The sequence below is a fragment of the Amblyraja radiata genome, chromosome 19 (assembly GCF_010909765.2).
Source record: "Amblyraja radiata isolate CabotCenter1 chromosome 19, sAmbRad1.1.pri, whole genome shotgun sequence".
Classification (NCBI taxonomy): domain Eukaryota; kingdom Metazoa; phylum Chordata; class Chondrichthyes; order Rajiformes; family Rajidae; genus Amblyraja; species Amblyraja radiata.
In genome coordinates, this window is record NC_045974.1 from 36,075,119 (window position 1) to 36,092,971 (window position 17,853).

General features: G+C 41.1%; 1 protein-coding gene across 4 annotated transcripts in view; it reads left to right on the plus strand.

Annotated features, from left to right (window-relative positions):
- The window catches only part of msrb3 (methionine sulfoxide reductase B3), a 97,354-nt gene that overhangs the window by 1,935 nt on the left and 77,566 nt on the right, over positions 1-17,853 (plus strand). Inside the window, exons 1-2 of one of the 4 annotated variants that reach the window (XM_033038237.1) lie at positions 16,004-16,114; positions 16,839-16,965. The exons of 1 other annotated variant lie outside the window; for it this stretch is intronic. In XM_033038237.1, the coding sequence (XP_032894128.1) occupies positions 16,890-16,965 (76 nt within the window). In that variant the 5' untranslated portion in view covers positions 16,004-16,114; positions 16,839-16,889. Of the gene's footprint in view, positions 1-15,935; positions 16,115-16,838; positions 16,966-17,853 lie in introns of those variants that run through there. 2 more of the 4 variants (XM_033038236.1, XM_033038234.1) reach the window with 2 other exon arrangements.

Sequence of the window (17,853 nt, forward strand, 5' to 3'; positions counted from 1 at the left end):
TCATGTAAGTGCTTTCTGTGGTGGAGTGAGCTGTGCAGTGGTGGATTAGCAGTAGAGTTGCTTGCTGCCTTATAACATCGGAGACCCAGATTTGACCCTGAGTATGGGTGCTGTCTGTATGGAGTTTACACCTTCTCCCCATGACCATGTGGGTTTTCTCCGGGAGCTCCATTCAAAAGACATACAGGTTTGTAAGTTAATTGGCTTCATGTAAGAATTGTAAATTATTCCTAGTGTGCAGGATAGTGTGAATGTTTGGGGATTGCTGGTCAGCATGGATGGTGGGCCAAAGGGCCTGTTTCCGCACTGTATGTCTAAACTAAATGACATTAAACTAAACTAATGGACCAGGCAGAGTCCATCACTCACTGGAGCCTCATCCCTTCCTGCAACAAGGCTGGAATTGCCTTGCCAACCATGTTGCAACCAGGCAGGATACTTTCCTCAGTACATCTGTGCAAGTCTGTTAGACTGTTGGGTGGCATGCTAAATCTCTTTAAACGTACAAGAAAGCAGAGTTGTGGTGCCTCCTTCATGATTCCATCTACGTGCTGGGTCTAGGATAGGTCATCCGAGATGTCAAAAATGAGTGGTTTTGCAGATAGTGAAGATGGTTGTGAAAGATCACAGCAGGATCTGGATTGATTGGCCAGGTGGGCAGAGGAATGGTTGATGGAATTTAATACAGAGAAGTGTGGGATGTCAAACAAGTGCAGGACCCACACAGTGAACGGTAGGCCACTGGATAGTGTTGTAGAGCAAAGGGATCTAGGAGTGCAGGTGCCTGGCTCCTTGAAGGTCGAGTTGCAGGTAGATAAGGTGGTCAAAAAGTATTTTGGCACTTTGGCCTTCAGAGTACTACTGAGTATAGAAGTTGGGAGGTCATGTTGCAGTTGTATAAGACGTTGGTGAGACTGCATTTAGAATATTGTGTTCTGTTCTGGGCACCATGTTATAGGAAAGATATTGCCAAACTTGAAAGGGTTCAGAAAAGATTTATGTTGCCAGGACTGGCGGGTGTGAGCTATAGGGAGAGGATGAGTAGGCTGGGTCTCTATTCCATGGAGGGCAGGAGGATGAGGGGAGATCTTTTAGAGGTGTATAAAATCACGAGAGGATTAGATCGGATAGATGCATAAAGTCCTTTGCCCAGAGTAGAGGAATCGAGGACCAGAGGACATAGGTTCAAGGTGAAGGGGAAAAGATTTAATAGGAATCTGAGAGGTAACTTTTTCATACAGAGGGTGGTGGGTGTATGGAACAAGCTGCCAGAGGAGGTAGTTGAGGCTGGGACTATCCCATCTTTAAGAAACAGTTAGACAGATACATGGATAGCACAGATTTAGAGGGATATTGACCAAGTGCGGGCAAGTGTGACTAGTGTAGCTGTGACTTTGTTGGCCAATGTGGGCAAGTTGGGCCGAAGGGCCTGTTTCTACACGGTATCACTCTATGACTCTATGTCAATGCCCAAGGAATCTGAAATTGTGAAAATGATGGCCAGTACTTTGCTGCCAGTATTGGCAGTGATTTCAAGGAAAGCTGCTTGTCAAGGTTCGGCAATCTCCTCTCTTGATGTTAATTTAGTACTTTGCCAACAATGGGGGTTCGCTCGTTCCAGCCACAGTAATGTCACCAAGCACACTGGACAGCCAATTAAATTTAAGAATTAAGCAAACCAGGAAGAACAAGCTGTTTTACTAGACATTTGCTTTTACAAGAAAATGCATTGGGGAAACGCATTAGTGGCGATAGAAGTGGGAACACCATATGTCGACTTTCTTATGACTTAAGTAAGTGTGAACTTTTATCATGGAAAAAATAAATCACGGAAAAAATAAGCATGAGTGCACACTATGGTACATTCCTTCTACCACTTATTTGCCCACTCTTCCAACCTAACCAAGTCCTTCCGCAGACCCCATGCTTCCTGTGCTACCTGCTCCTCCACCTATCTTCGTATCATCCGCAGACTTGGCCACAAAGCCATCAATTCCATCATCCAAATCATGAATATATAATGCAAAAATTTGCAGATCCAACATTGACACATGTGAAACACCACTAGTCACTGGCAGCCAACGGGAAATAGCCCCCTTTATTCCTATTCTTTGCCTTTTGCTATTCAGCCAATCTTCTATCCATGCTGGTAGCTTCCCTGGTATAAACCAGAATCTGCAGTTCTTTGTTTCTATATCTACTGACTCTCCTTTGTCTATCCTGCTATTTATTCACTCAAAGAATGTCAACAATTTTGTTAGGCAAGATCTCCCCTTCACAAAACCATGCTGACTTTTGCTTCTAAATAATCAGAAACCCCATTCATAATAATGAACTCTAAAATGTTACCAACCACTGAAGTCAGGCTAACTGGCCGAAAATTTCCCCTCGCTCCCTTCTTGAACAGTGGGGTAACATTTGCAATTTTCCAGTCCTTTGGAACCATTCCTGACTTCTTGAAAGATCACTAGTATTGCTTCCACACTCTAAAGCTACCTCCTTCATAACCCAGGGGTGTGGTACATGTAGTCTTGTACATGACTTAGACTTGTACATGAACAAGACTGCAGAGAGTCATCAATACAGCCCAGAAGATCACGAACACACATCTGCCTGGTCTGCAAAAGATCTATATCTCTCGTTGCCTGCGGAAGGCATCACGCAGACTAAAGGACTCATGTCATCCCGCACATCACTTGTTTGCCCTTCTGCCCTCAAGAAAGCGTTCCAGGTCCATCAAATCACACACCACTAGATTAACAAACAGTTTCTACTCCAAGTCCATCACCACTCTGAACTCTGCACTGAATACACAGCCCCCATAGCCAATATTTTGTACTGCCACAACACTATACTGTGGAATTTTGCACATTCTGACAACGTTTTTCTTGCCGTTTTTGTTGTTTCCATTGTCGTTAATATTTATTTGATACATTGGAGCTCCGCTCGGGCAGTGCGCCTGAAAGTTCGTTGTATGTATTTACAATGACAATAAAGTATTATTATTATTATCTACCTACGATACGATAGAACTTTATTTATCCCAAGAGGGAAATTGATCTGCCAACAGTAATAAAAACACAAAAACACAAAAATACATGAAACAAACAAAATACATGAAACCTTCACCTTCCCAAGCACTTCTTAGTCACAGCAACTCCATTAACTTTGCCCACTGTCTTGAATTTCTGGCATGTTGCTGGTTCTTCTGCTGCGAAGACTGATGCAAAGAACGTATTCAATTCATCTTCCATTTCTTTATTCACCATTACTACTTCTCCAGTGCCATTTTCCATGTGTCCACCATTGCCTCTCTTCTACTCTTTATGTCTCTGAAGAAATGCAAATATCTTGGGGAGTTTTCCTGATTTGAATGGCCATTATATTGATTTGGTGACATGACGATTAACTAAAAGAGATAATTTTTTCTGTAAAATAAAGAGGCAGTTGAAATGTCAGATGACATTGCTTTGGGCAAAGAGGAGTGGAAATCTACTTCTCTCTTCCCCCAAAAGCTTGGACAAGCTCTATTTTGAAAAAAAATAAAATCAAATGACCAATTTTTAGGATACAGGACCAATATTGGTAAATGCATGAAGGCGTAGTTCAGTCATGACCTGATTGGCAAAACAGACTTCATAGCCTGATTGATCCACCTTTGTTGGTTGATTGTATTATCATAATGGGATGTTCCAGGTGGCTAGATTGTGGGAATAAAATGTTGAAAGTAAAAGGGTAATAACTGCTCTAAGGCTTTTACCCCTTTAAAGCATCATCTGATGGTTAACCTCTCCCTTTGGTTGCAATGTTATTTGTAGAACATTTCAGAATCAGTCTGGAGGAGCCGTTGGAGTAAACAGTCTCCTTTAATGGAGTTCTTGATTCTTACTGAGTTTATTTAATAATTCAACCAATCATAAGACAATAAGAGCCCTGATACTATCTGAGATATCATTTTACCAAACAGTTTGGACCAAGTTCTGAGTTACTTATCGTACAAAATGGCTGAAATGGGTTTAATTTATAAAAAGCTGAAAAGATTACTGAAGAACCACACACCTGTTTTGAGCTTCTCTGTTCCACGAGTGAATTAATAGCCTGTGATAGTTATACTTGTGTTTCTCTAAAAGAAAAAAAGCATTTAATGCTGTCTGTAACTCGGGTTTAGTAGTAAAAAGAAAAAGGCTTTATTTTATGTATTTCTTGCCTTTAGTTTGACTGTAGTGACTTTAGTGCCCTAGTTCCCAGCCCTGTCCCTGCTGATATTTCGAGCTTTGGTTTGTAATGAGAAGGAATTCATGGAACAATTTGACTACATATGATTCAGTTTGGGTGGGTCAGGTTACACCTACATTACAGCTGGAACAGTCATGTGCTGTCTGGCTCTGCTGTTGGATTTTCACCAGCAAAACAATGCCAAATGAAAGTGCTTCTTCGACTGTGATAGTCGAAGCACTATCAACACCACGTGTTAGCTGAAATGGAGCCACCAGCAATTTCAATCCCACAGCATAACTTTTCTTTTAAACATTTAATTAAGAGCTCACAATCTATGTCAGTTTATTCAGAGGGGTGGATCATAACCTGCCAACATCCAGTCTTATATTTCTGATAACACATTTATTTATGCAATGTGTTTATGCAAAATAGTACCACAAAATGCTCTCTCATGACTTAACACGGTAACATTTGTTTTCTAACTTTACAACAAACCAAATAGTGTAAGGACATAGATGGTAACTGGTCCCTAGGGCGCTGGAAGGACATTGAGGTTCAAGTCTCTACTTCCCAGATAGTGGCAACACAAGTAGATAGGCTGGTGAAGAAGACACGCTTGCCTTCATAGACAGGGCAAAGAATATAAAAGTTGGGATGTTATGTTGCAGCTTTACAAAACACAGACCACACTTGCAGCATTGCATGCAGTCCTGGTTGCCACATGCTGTGGTTGTGATGGGGAGAATACAGAGGAGATTTGCCAGAATGTACCTGGATAGAAGGACTTTAGTTGTGGGGAGAGATTGGATAGGTCAGGTTTGTTTTCCCTGGAACAAAGGAGGCTGATGGCTTACCTGATAGAGGTATATCAAATTCTATGTGGCATAGATAGGGTAGACGCACGATACCCTATAGTAGGGATATCAAAAACAAGAGAGTATAGTTTTAAGGTGGGATGAAGGAGTTTCAAAGGGCTATATGAGAGAAAAAATCTTGTATCCGGCTTCATAATCCAGAGAGTGGTTGATATGTGGAACACTGCCAGAGAAAGTGATGGAATTGGATGCAATGACTCTGCTAAACAAAGATGTGGACAAGCACCAGAATAGACAATGTACAGACAAATACAGACCTAATATAGGCAAATGAGATTAATGTTGATGGGCAAACAATTCTGTACGTGATAGGCTGAAGGATCTGCTTATCTGCTGTAGTACTTTATGACGCTATTACATAAATGTTCTGTAGTAAGTTCTGTAGTAAACAGGCCATTGAGAAACATAGAAAATAGGTGCAGGTGAAACTGAGAAGCTAGTGTGACTTGGGTGGGGGAGGGATAGAGAGAGAGAATACCATTTCCCCCTTCAAACCGCCTACAATGGCCTGTTTCCTTTATCATCATTACTTTTTTGCATATCTTTCATTCATTGTTCTTTATCTCACCACATCACCGTCTATATCTCCGTTTCCCTTTTCCCTAACCAATCTGAAGAAGGGTCCCGACCCGAAACGTCACCCATTCCTTCTCTCCAGAGATGCTGCCTGTCCCACTGAGTTACTCCAGCTTTTTGTGTCTATCTTCGGTTTAAACCAGCAGCTGCAGTTCCTTCTTACACATCTGATCATTACCACTTGGCTCTTTGCTGGCAAAATTTGTATGGCCTGTCAAATTTAAATCAAAATTCTACTTTTAAAATTCTTGGAACTTCTGGTGGATGTGTATTAATTATTCTAACCAGAATAATTACAGACCTTTTAAAACATTTATAGGTCCATTCTTTATTCCTTTTGAGCTTTGCTTTTTGAGTCAATGAACAACAATATAGAGGAACAGTTCTTACTTGCTGCAGCTTTTCAAGCCCATTAATGCAACAACACAAAATAAATAAACAATAATCAATGATACATTTAATTAACAATCAGTAATACTTGGTAATGAGGCCATAACAGTGCAAGGCAAAAGTCCGCAGTGTAACCAAAACAAAGTCCATATTCAGTCATAGTTGCTGAGGTAAATATTGAGGTTCAAGTTGTGCAGTGTTCAAACATCTGGTTGCTAGGGAGAAGCTGTTCTTGAAACTGGAGATCACGGCAGGACCCTGTACCTTCTTTCTGATGATATTAGCAAGATGAAAGCATGATCAAGATGGTGTGGGTCATTGATGATGTTAGCTATCTGTTGATCCCTTAGATGATGGGGAGGTCAGTCTCTATGATAGTCCAGGCAATATCTACCATATTCTGCGGTCTCTTTTCCTGTGTGTTCAAGTTACTGAATCAGGCCATGATGCAACCAGTCTACATGGTCTTTATCTTATACCTGTAGAAGATTGATAGAGTGGTGACCTACAGCATTTTTTCAGTCTCCCAAGGAACAAAGGGCATTGATGAGCTTCCTTGTGATTGCATTACTGCGCTGGGCCAAGGTATACACACCCAAGATCTTGAATCTGTTGACACGAAATGTTGGAGTAACTCAGCGGGACAGGCAGCATCTCTGGAGAGAAGGAACGGGTGACTGTTTTCAGTTCGGGACCCTTCTTCAGAGATGCTGCATGTCCCGCTGAGTTACTCCAGCATTTTGTGTCTACCTTCGATTTAAACCAGCATCTGCAGTTCTTTCCTACACATTGAATCTTTTGACTCTCTCCACCACTATCTTGTCAATGAAGGCAGGTTCATGGATTCCCAGCTGTCCCTCCCTGAAGTCAACAATCAGCACATTGGCAATAGCCCAATGGGCTCTTGATCTATACAGGTATTTTCATCCACACCATTCTTTCCCTTCCTCAACCTCACCCCTCCCGCAGTCACTCAACTCCTTTTCATTCCTCCTGCAGCACATCCAGTCTGAGTCCTCCATTTTCCACTCCACCTGCACCACCTTCCTGTTCCCATTCACCCCCAACCCTCCCTCTGTTTCTACTTTTTACTTCTCATCGTCTTTTTCATGAGATTCCATTATCCGCAGCCTTGTGTCATCTTCACTCATCCACTCCAGTCTTCAGGGACAATCTTCACCCTTCTCTCCACCTCACATCTCTCACCCTCACTAGCTTGATCCATCTAGCACTTGCCCAACCCCTTCCGCTCACCTCTTTACCAGCTAACTCCCGTCTATTCCAGTCTTGAAGAAATATTCCCATCCTAAACATTGACTGTCCATTTCTCTCTGCAGATGCTGACTCGCCAAGTTCCTCCAGCAGTTTAGATACAGTTAGATAAATGCTGGAGTAATTCAGTTGGGTTATGCAGCATCTCAGGAGAAAAGGTATCGGGTTGGAACCTTTCTCAGTCTCAGTCCCACTCTCAGACTGAAAAATGATCGTGACCCGAAACGTCACCTTCCTTTTCTCCAGAAATGATGTCTGATGTCTTGCAGTTGTACAGGGTCTTGGTGAGACCACACCTGGAGTATTGCATACAGTTTTGGTCTCCAAATCCTGAGGAAGGACATTATTGCCATACAGGGAGTGTAGAGAAGGTTCACCAGACTGATTCCTGGGATGTCAGGACTTTCATATGAGGAAAGACTGGATAGACGCGGCTTGTACTCGCTAGAATTTAGAAGATTGAGGGGGGATCTTATAGAAACTTACAAAATTCTTAAGGGGTTGGACAGGCTAGATGCAGGAAGATTGTTCCCGATGTTGGGGAAGTCCAGAACAAGGGGTCACAGCTTAAGGATAGAGGGGAAATCCTTTAGGACCGAGATGAGAAAAACATTTTTCACACAGAGAGTGGTGAATCTCTGGAACTCTCTGCCACAGAAGGTAGTTAGGCCAGTTCATTGACTATATTTAAGTGTGAGTTAAATGTGGCCCTTGTGGCTAAAGGGATCAGGGGGTATGGAGAGAAGGCAGGTACAGGATACTGAGTTGGATGATCAGCCATGATCACATTGATTGGCGGTGCAGGCTCGAAGGGCCGAATGGCCTACTCCTGCACCTATTTTCTATGTTTCTATGAACCGCTGAGTTACTCCAATATTTTGTGTCTACCTTGAGTATAAACCAGCATCTGCAGTTCCTTCCTGCACATTTTGTCTCCTCCAGCAGTTTTTTTATCTGAAGATTTCAGCATCTAAAGTCTCTTGTGTCTCTCATTTAGCACATTTGCTCGGAAGTTATTCTTAACATAAATGTTAATGCCCAGATATCTTAGCAATGACCTTGTCTGTGTGGATGAGGTCCTATCGCAGCTTGGTGAGGCTCTTGAAAGTTGGGATATTTTTAACACCGAGTCATTCTGTTCATAACATTTTATAATAGGGAGTTAAAGTGGCCTTTGAAGGGGAAGGAAGGTTAATTGTGCTTTTATGAATGGAGTAGAATACCTGATTCATTCATGGCACCGTTTACATTTTCTCAAAGAGTTTAGATAAAGAATTCTGATTTTTTTTTGTGTTACCATTAAGAAAAATTACAGTAGATCTTATCTTCCTGAACTTCCAATGTACATTTCATATATTAATGGTATTCTCCTTCCTGGTGGATTTGTGTGGTGTCCTGATAATGGACTGTTCTTTTGTCTGTTTATACAATAATACTTTACAATACAATAATACTTTATTAGCCAAGTATGTTTTGCAACATATGAGGAGTTTCATTTGCCAAGTCAGTCATACTAATATATATAAAATGCATATATGTAAAATGTAGATGTCAGACTTCCTGTGAATGATTATGTGCATAAAATATTGACACCATTTAAAGTCATTTTTAAATTGATCCAACTATTCTAAGAGGAAGACCTCTCCTGGCCAATAATATATTTTTGCATTTTATCTTGGTCACTATATTATCACCAGGCAACTGAAACTTAAGTTTTGTGCATTGCATGAACCACCAGGATCATATAAATGCAAGCTGGAATGTCAAAGTGCAGCTTAACATAGACCAATCTTAATTATCGAGTGATCATTTAAAGGTCGCTTGTTGAACACTCGTAAAAGTATAACGTATGTGGAGTTTCTAGTCATTCCTTTCTGTGGAAGAAATTAAAGTCTTAATAGATGACAATAAAGGCTGCAGAAAAGGAGAGAGTGGTGGGGGGAGAGCTATTTACTCTCTAATTCAATGACATCTTGATGAACCTCTTCAAAGACTGCACATCTTTCCTGCAGTGTGATGAACAGAACTGCACACAATATGCCAAATGTGGCCAAACTCAAGTTATTTGATACAGATTTTTGGGAGAACAAAATCAGCAGTTTTAGATACCTGCAACCAATCCTCATGCCCATTCTCACAAACTAACCATTGAAGTGAGGTTTTATACAACCGCATCTTATATGGTTATGTGTTTGACAACCTTGTTTTAAACTTTTAGTGATCATTTAAACTTTGTTTTTGAATTGACGTTTTCCTTCAGGACGTTAGGGTCCTCTTTGACGGATAGCAAAGATGGAAGCATAGCTTTCTTGCATCACAAGGGTGTCCTCTGCATTTTGTAGCGATGGGGGGGGGGGTTCTGGCTTCACCACAGCTGGAATTATGTAAAACCCTGGCATCACGCAGGGTCTCCGCATGATCATGCATCCTGATGGACAAAGGGCAAAGTGCTCATGGGACATTTGCATATCCTGGGGGAAATGCAAGTGACAAGCCACGCTTGACACGTTCCTGACCAATAGCTCTCCATCTGGCTTGGTGTCAAATTTGTTTGATAGATTATTTCTGCTCATAGTAAAATTTGTATTAAAAAATCTGATTTCTATTCCCTATTTGGAACCATATTGACCTTTTCGAATTGACACATTTTAGCCTTTTGATAATAGGAGAATGTTATGAATGACAGCACCACTGGTTGGTGTCACTTTAGATATAGTTACTGTTGTGTCTCAACATCTGATACTCAACATTTTACGGCTGCCTTGGGAATAGAGAAATTATTAATTTTGACTAAATGCTGTCATGGGAACCTGTGAAGAAATATGGTGCCTTTAGGTCATTTTTATGGGTTTTAATTTGAAAATTACTAGTAAGCATTCTTTCAATTGCAAAAAGACAAACTACTTTGTTGAATATTTGTGACAGATTGTTCTGTGGCTATATTTAGACTCATCTGAACTTTCTACCGCATTGATCAATCATTAATTTCCGTATAGAGATTTTGGCCACAAGTTTTTTTGATTATTCAGGAATGCCCTTATAGAATATTAGTCATCGGGAGATGCAGCGCGGAAGCAGATTTGTCAGCCTACCAAGTTAGTGCTGACCCCCACCACTCATTTACACCAACCATATGGTATTCCCATTCTTTTAATCACTCCGTATTCTCATCGACCACATCCTTCCGCCAGACTCTCCTACACAGTAGAGGCAATTTACAGTGGCATTTTGTGTCTATCTTCAGTTTCAACCAGCATCTGCAGTTCCTTCCCACACAACCTACCAACTTGCATGTCTTTGGGATGTGGCAAAAAGACCAGTGCATCTAGACGTAACCTATGGGGTCATGGGAAACTTGCAAACTCGACAAAGACAGCACCAGAGGTCAGGACTGAACCCGGCTCTTTGTTGTTGCATTGCAGTGTTCTCTACCAGATGTGCTACTGGTGCTCAGCTGGTAAAACATGTAACATTTGCCTTTAATTTCAACACAGTTAACAAAAGTGATACAAAATATATCATCCTGTTTCCTGGGGAAAGATTTAATAGGTGGCTGAGGTGCAACTTTTTCCACACAAAGGGTGGTGGGTATATGAAATGAGCTGCCAGAGCAGGTAGTTGAGGTAGGAACTATCACAACATTTTAAAAGACATTTGGACAGGTAAATGGATAGGAAAGGTTCAAAAGGATGTGGGCCAAATGCAGGCAGGTGGGACTGTTGTAGATGGGGCATGTTGGTCAGCATGGGCAAGTTGGACCAAAGGGCCTGTTTCCATGCTGTATGACACTGAGTCTATGACTCTAAATCACCATGATTTGATTAAGAGTGGGGGTAGAAATGGGGCAGGGTCAAAGAGTTGGGAAAGCAGGAATATCGAACAGCAAGTTATGAAAGGGTTAAGGTCAAGGTCTTTGTAGTTGTTGCTTTGAAGGATTGGAGGACAGTCCAGGACTGGATTGACACAGCAGGACTTCAGACAAATGGGGACAACATGGACAATAGAGACCAGTTAGATGGATGTCATTGAGTCTGGAAGTAACATAGCTGCTTATCATGATTTCTGATATGGAGGTGGGCCTATAGTCACAGAGTGTTTAAACATATATCACTGGACCAATATGGGATGTGAGACCTGGCTGTAAACTCTCATCCTCAAGTTGAGAATGATGTGGATTCTGATGTCTGCTAACTTTGGAGCAGGATCAAAAACAGGCATTGCAATACAGATCTAATGCTCTCATGATGAAGCAGTTTCTTTCAGCTCGGCACTGTGGACACCAGAAGTTGCTGATTTTTCAGATCATTATTGATGCATGTTCAGAGCAGACCCAGCAAAACAAAAGGTACAGAAAGGCAGTAATCAATACTCTCCGCTCCACTGAAACGGAACAATTCCACTTGTTGTCTTGTTCTGACAGTTACATCAAATGTTCCATTAGCGATACCTGCCATGCAATAGCAGCGCACACAGTATTGACATTAATAATTAATGAGCACGAGCACCATAGAATCATACAGCATGGAAACAGGACCTTCGGCTCAATTTGCCCATGCTGACCAACATGCTGCATCTACACCAGTCCCAGCTGCCTGCATTTGGCCAATACCCTTCTGAACATATCCAATCCATGTACCTGTCTGAATGCTTTTTAAGCGTAGTCATAGTACCTGCCTCAGCCACCTCCCCTGGCAGCTTGTCCATATACCCACCACCCTTTGTGTAAAAAAAAAGTTGCCCCTCTGGTTGATATTAAATACTTTCTCCCATCACTTTAAACCTCTGGTTCTTAATTCCCCTACTCTGGGTAAAAGACTCTGTGCATTTACTATACCTATTCTTCTCATCATCTAATACAGCTCTATAAGATCACCCCTCATCCTCCAAGGAATAAAGTCCTGGCCTGCTCAACCTCTCCCTATAGTTCAACCTCTCCCTATAGCTCAACCACTAGCTCATGCCGTTGAGTTCTGGCAACATCCCTGTAAATCTTCTCCACACCCTTTTCAGCACTAATGACACTTTAATTATTTGCTGCATTTTCTGCTGTGAATCATACAAACACAGCTTTTATTTAGTGTTCCAATCTAGAATAGTTACCTGGTTCTGAGAGTTTATTTTCATCTGAAATAATTTGCATGAGTGAACATTATTCGTCTGCAATGGCCCAAATATGGCACACGGAACCTTTGCCAACTCAGGCATAGAGTGCCAAAACACACTCCACAATCAGCAGTATCAGCATACGTTGTGTGGATCATATTGTATAATCATTGGTATTTAGAATGGGTGCCTGCTATTGCTGAAAGGAACTCTTGAATTCTCCCGCCTCTATAAAAAAAATAACATGTAGGAATTCATGTTGCCAACCTGAACTTAATATTTCCAAACTTTTACTTATGCAATGGCCAATGGCTCACATTGGAAGTTGTAGACCATTTATGAAGTGTGTGTTACTGAATGCATTGTATACTGGGGGCAGTGCAGTGATATTTGGGATAAAGCAATAGACTCAATGCACTGAGTCTGAAACTGATTTGCTGCTGTTTAACCATTAAGTCTAAGATTTTCTGTCAAATACAAAGTCGTAGACCTGCTGCCCAGTTTGAAGCACCGTATCCACAAGAAGCATGATAGCAGAGCCCATTTTTAATGCAATTTCCTCAGTATTCATGTTGTGGTATTACCTCTTGGAACTTGTGCCATGTCTAACCTGGCACAGGATCCAAAACCTTATTCTGTTAAATTATTTAGTTGTACTAGTTTTTAAATGTCTCCGGACTGTCAGAATCATTTGCAAACAGTAGAAATTGGCCAGATTTCACACAGCCATGTGTAGGAAAGAACTGCAGAGGATAGTTTAAATAAAAGGTAGACACAAAATGCTGGAGTAACTCAGCAGGACAGGCAGCATCTTTGGAGAGAAGGAATGGGTGACGTTTCGGGTCGAGACCCTTTTTCAGTCTGAAGAAGCGTCTCGACCCGAAAGGCCACCCATTCCTTCTCTCCACAGATGCTGCCTGTCCCGCTGAGTTACTCCAGCAATTTGTGTCTATCTTCACACAGCCATAATTGTTCCACGCTTTAGGGCAGCTACGGAGGCTGCCCTTCATTAGCTGCAGCTCAGGCCATGTTGCTGATGTCCTGGGTGCTCCAAAGTGTGCCTGTTCCCTCCGGATCAGGTAAGATGTTGGGCAAACCATGGGGCTATTCAGGAAACACTACCAGAGCCCACAATATTTGACCTTTTATTTTACAACCTTCCATTCACAAAAGTTATTGGATGTAAACTTCTTGAAGAAAAGATCACATTGGATGAAGCTGAAACGTAATATTATGAGTTTGGAAGAATGAGAGGGAGTCTCATTAAAACCATAGAAACTCTTCTCCCTCACACATAATGAAAGGTGGATAGAGTGGCGATGGAAAGGATGTTTCCGTTATTGGGAGAGTCCCGAACCAGAAGACACAGCCGAAGAATAAATGAATGGAGATGAGGAAGAATTATTTTGTGGTGAATCGGTGGAATTCATTTAAAGTGGAGATTGATAGGTTCTTGATTAGGAACAGTGTCAAAGGTTACGGCTAGAAGGCAAGATAATGGGATTGAGAGAAGGAAAAATAGATCAGTCAATGGCAGATTAGACGTGATGGGCTGAATAGCCTAATTCTGTTCCGAGTTATTATGGTCTTATAACAATGTGGTTTACATGAGGAGATATTGGAGCACAGAATGTCACGGGGAATGGGTCTGAGTGCATCTATTAGGGGAAAATTGAAAAAATATTTGGGTCTATGACAAAGTATAATCATTTGAGAATTCGACACGAGCCAGATGTAAAACATACATACATTGGCTTATCTCCCATGGCACTTTCCATGGTCATTTGGAGGTCTTGCTTTTATTTAAAGCGTAGCACATTTCTGCTCTAAAATAGAATCTTTATTAAGTTGGATGCTTTTTAAATGCTAGTTTAAAAACAAATGAATTAATGCAAAATTGATTCCATACGGATGTGCAATTTAAAAATTGAAATTAAATTTGTTTTATTAATTAGAAAAAACAGATTGTATATAAAAGACATTATTATAGATTAGAAATTAAAGAAATATTCATTTGCGATTAATTAAAATAATATATATGAACAAGAGCTACATTTAATTTAGAATATTTTGCAGAATTCCACAGTACTTTGTTTCAGAACTTGTATGATGCATTGGCACAACCATTTATATCGTAACTGTTGGACAATCAGATGAAGAATCTGTTTTGAAGGGAGATGGAATATCATGGCTCCTCTGGGCTTTGTAGTCAGGTATGAATAGCCTTCAGGTGACTGCCTACAACAACCCTGCTTGGCTGTATGCAGACCTGAATTTCCTGAACACAGCTGGTCTACTTCCAGCCAACCATCTCAGTAAAGAAGGAATCAAATAGGCAGCAGACCCCTTATTGCACGAGGAAACTGACAAACACAAATCCGATGTCCAAACCCAACCTTTGCATACGGATCCCACAAGTCAAAGGCAACCTCTCAATTGTGAGTGTTTTCAGGCTGCTGGATAGTGAGGGACAGAATAGGTCAGCTTGGTCCTGCCTTCACCTTCTCTTCACATACAGGATAGTGAGGGATCCATGGCTGATTTTACGCTTCTGCCTCACACATAATTTTGACACACGGTGCCTCTGTTGAAGCACAGGTGTCTCTGCTTTTGTCTAGTGCATGTTACCTCGTGGCAGGGATCTGGGAGCCAATTTACTTACAATTATGTAATGAAAACCAAAGGTCCTTCAGTTATTTCTCTCAACTGCCTTGTTGATATTCACGACAATGTTAGCAACAAAGATAGATAATGTAAGAAGAAAAAGTCCATTTATGAAAGCTTAATAGACTTAAGATTAGTTGTAGAGTTTAAATATGTGTGCATCATTGATGACATTTATGCAAAACTCTCCATTTGCAGTTATTAGACATTTAATAGGAACCCGAGGGGTAACTTTTCTACACAAAGGGTCGTGGGTGTATGGACCAAGCTACCAGAGGAGGTAGTTGAGGCTGGGACTATCCCAACGTTAAGAAACAGTTAGACAATATATGGATAGGACAGGTTTGGAGGGATACGGATCAAGCGCGGGCAGGTGGGACTAGTGTAGCTGGGACATATTGGGCGGTGTGGGCAAGTTGAACCGAAGAGCCTGTTTCCACACTATGACTTTATTATTCCAGTTGAGACAGGTACTATAGAAAAGCTTAAGAAACATTTGGACAGGTACATGGATAGGACAGTTTAGCGGGATATGGGCCAAATGCAGGCAGGTGGGACAAGTGTAGATGGGACATATTGGCCGGTGTGGGCAAGTTGGGCTGAAGGGCCTGTTTTCACGCTGTAAGACCCTATGACATTTGCAAAACTAAACTCTTGAGAATTGACCCATCCTGCTTTGCAGTGCTTGAATCGACCAGTAGATGGCAGCTGTTTCACTAGCTGCATGAGCGTTACATTAAACATAAATCACACAGTTCAACTATGTTGGAGCCCCAGTACTGAGGCACACTGCCTTTTAATTAGAAAATACATCCTTGTTCTTTGCCTGACCTGCAGAGTGACATCACTGCCTCTCTTCCTGTTGCACTCGAGCTGCCTGACCCAAAGGCTTGACACAAGCCAGATGGCTTCGATTGGTAGGCGCACAGGCTGCCTGGTACTGCAATTGATGATACCGAATAGGAAGACCTTTTATGATCAGCTGCGTGGACTGAGAAAGAATGCAGTTTTGCTAGGTAATTGGACATCACTGAACACTCTCATTTTCATAACGAGCTCTGCAAAAAGTGACAAGAATATCTTCTTGTACAGCTTTCCGTTTTATTTTTATATGTAATTTTATATGTAAAAATGAATAGATTTCCCATCATGTAATCTCCCTCTATGCCCCTTCAGCATATAGTCGTTTTGAAGTTGACATGTTTACTTTTATTTAATGGCTCGTTGAGACTGTTCGTTGTGACACTTAATTTTGTTTCCTTTTTTTCTCCTTGTAAAAACAGGAAAAATTGTTTTGGTTCTGCAATGTCACTTTTAAGATGTCAAAGTTTTACATAAGCATATTTCTTTCAGACACACTCCAGAATGACTGCTCACTGTGTAAATCATTGTTTTGTTCTTCAGAAGGTGCTGGCTCTCCTGAAATGCTTTTGCTGCTTGTCTGTAAAAGCACAAGAATCAACGGTGCTTTGAAGATTCATTTGCTTATGAATGATCCATGTTCAGTTTTACTACCTGTTTATATCAACTTGATCCAAAGTCATATCTAAGTAATAAACATCATTTGCGTGGAAAAAATAGTCAACTGGAGATGCATTTAAAAAAAAACCCAGTGATTTAGCTCCAAATTATGTGTTAAGGTTTTAAAATGTTAGAAATGTCAGAATATTGTTTGACACAACCTGCACGCTGTCAGCATTTTGATGTTTAACGTAACTTTCTTTTTGTTTCCCTACTTAGCTGTTGTTCCCTGCTTCTTGCCTCTTGTTTCTTGGTGGAAGTCCCCCAGTGATGTCCGCATTCAACCTGCTGCATTTGGTGACAAAGAGCCAGCCAGTAGCCCTTCGTGCTTGCGGGCTTCCCTCAGGTTGAATGTGTGTGTGCTGCATGCTGTGTGTCTTGCATACTTTCGTGCTGTTGGCAAAAAGGAGAAGGTGACTGCTGCAGAAAAAAATCCGGCTTAGTGTTTTGACACTGACCCTACTTTTAATTTAGCAGAGTTTGACTTTGAAGGCGGAAGTTAGCAATAAATCACTGCTTTAAACATGTACATTATCGCTATGTTAAAAAAAAAAATCCAAAGTAACATTTACCAGCAACCCTCTTGTCTATATATTATCTCCCCATACTATCTAACTGTTCTGTGATACAAGGACAGCTCTCAGATCCTGAGAAAACATAATTGTTATCATCTTTGCTACTTGAGATGCCCTTCCCTATCCTACCAGCATCGTGACTGTGTTAGCATTCTCATTTTAAAGTGATGGACACTTGTACATTGAGATTCCATAATGTCAAATGCCACGAACAATCATTTAGTGACAAATCTGCATTAAAAATATACGGTAGACAAATGCTGGAGAAACTCAGCGGGTGAGGCAGCATCTATGGAGCGAAGGAATAGGTGATGTTTTGAGTCGAGACCCTTTTTCAGACTGATGGGGGGGGGGGGGGGGGTCGTGGAGTTGGAGGATAGGGGGAATCACAGAGGGGGCAGTGTAAAAATATAAAATTATTTACAGTTTTACAAAGTTAAAATCTTAAGATAAGTTTTGAGTTTCTATGTTTTACATCAATGTAAGCTAAACATATACATTCACTGTCACGAGGTACGCTGAACTCAACTCATTACTAACAAAAGCACTGTAATGTCCAGTATACTGTAATTTTGTGCAGGGTTATGCTAAATCCTCATCAAATTGAGTGATTGCCACCAACATTGTCCAATTTTTATTTTAGTAAGCAATATCATCAC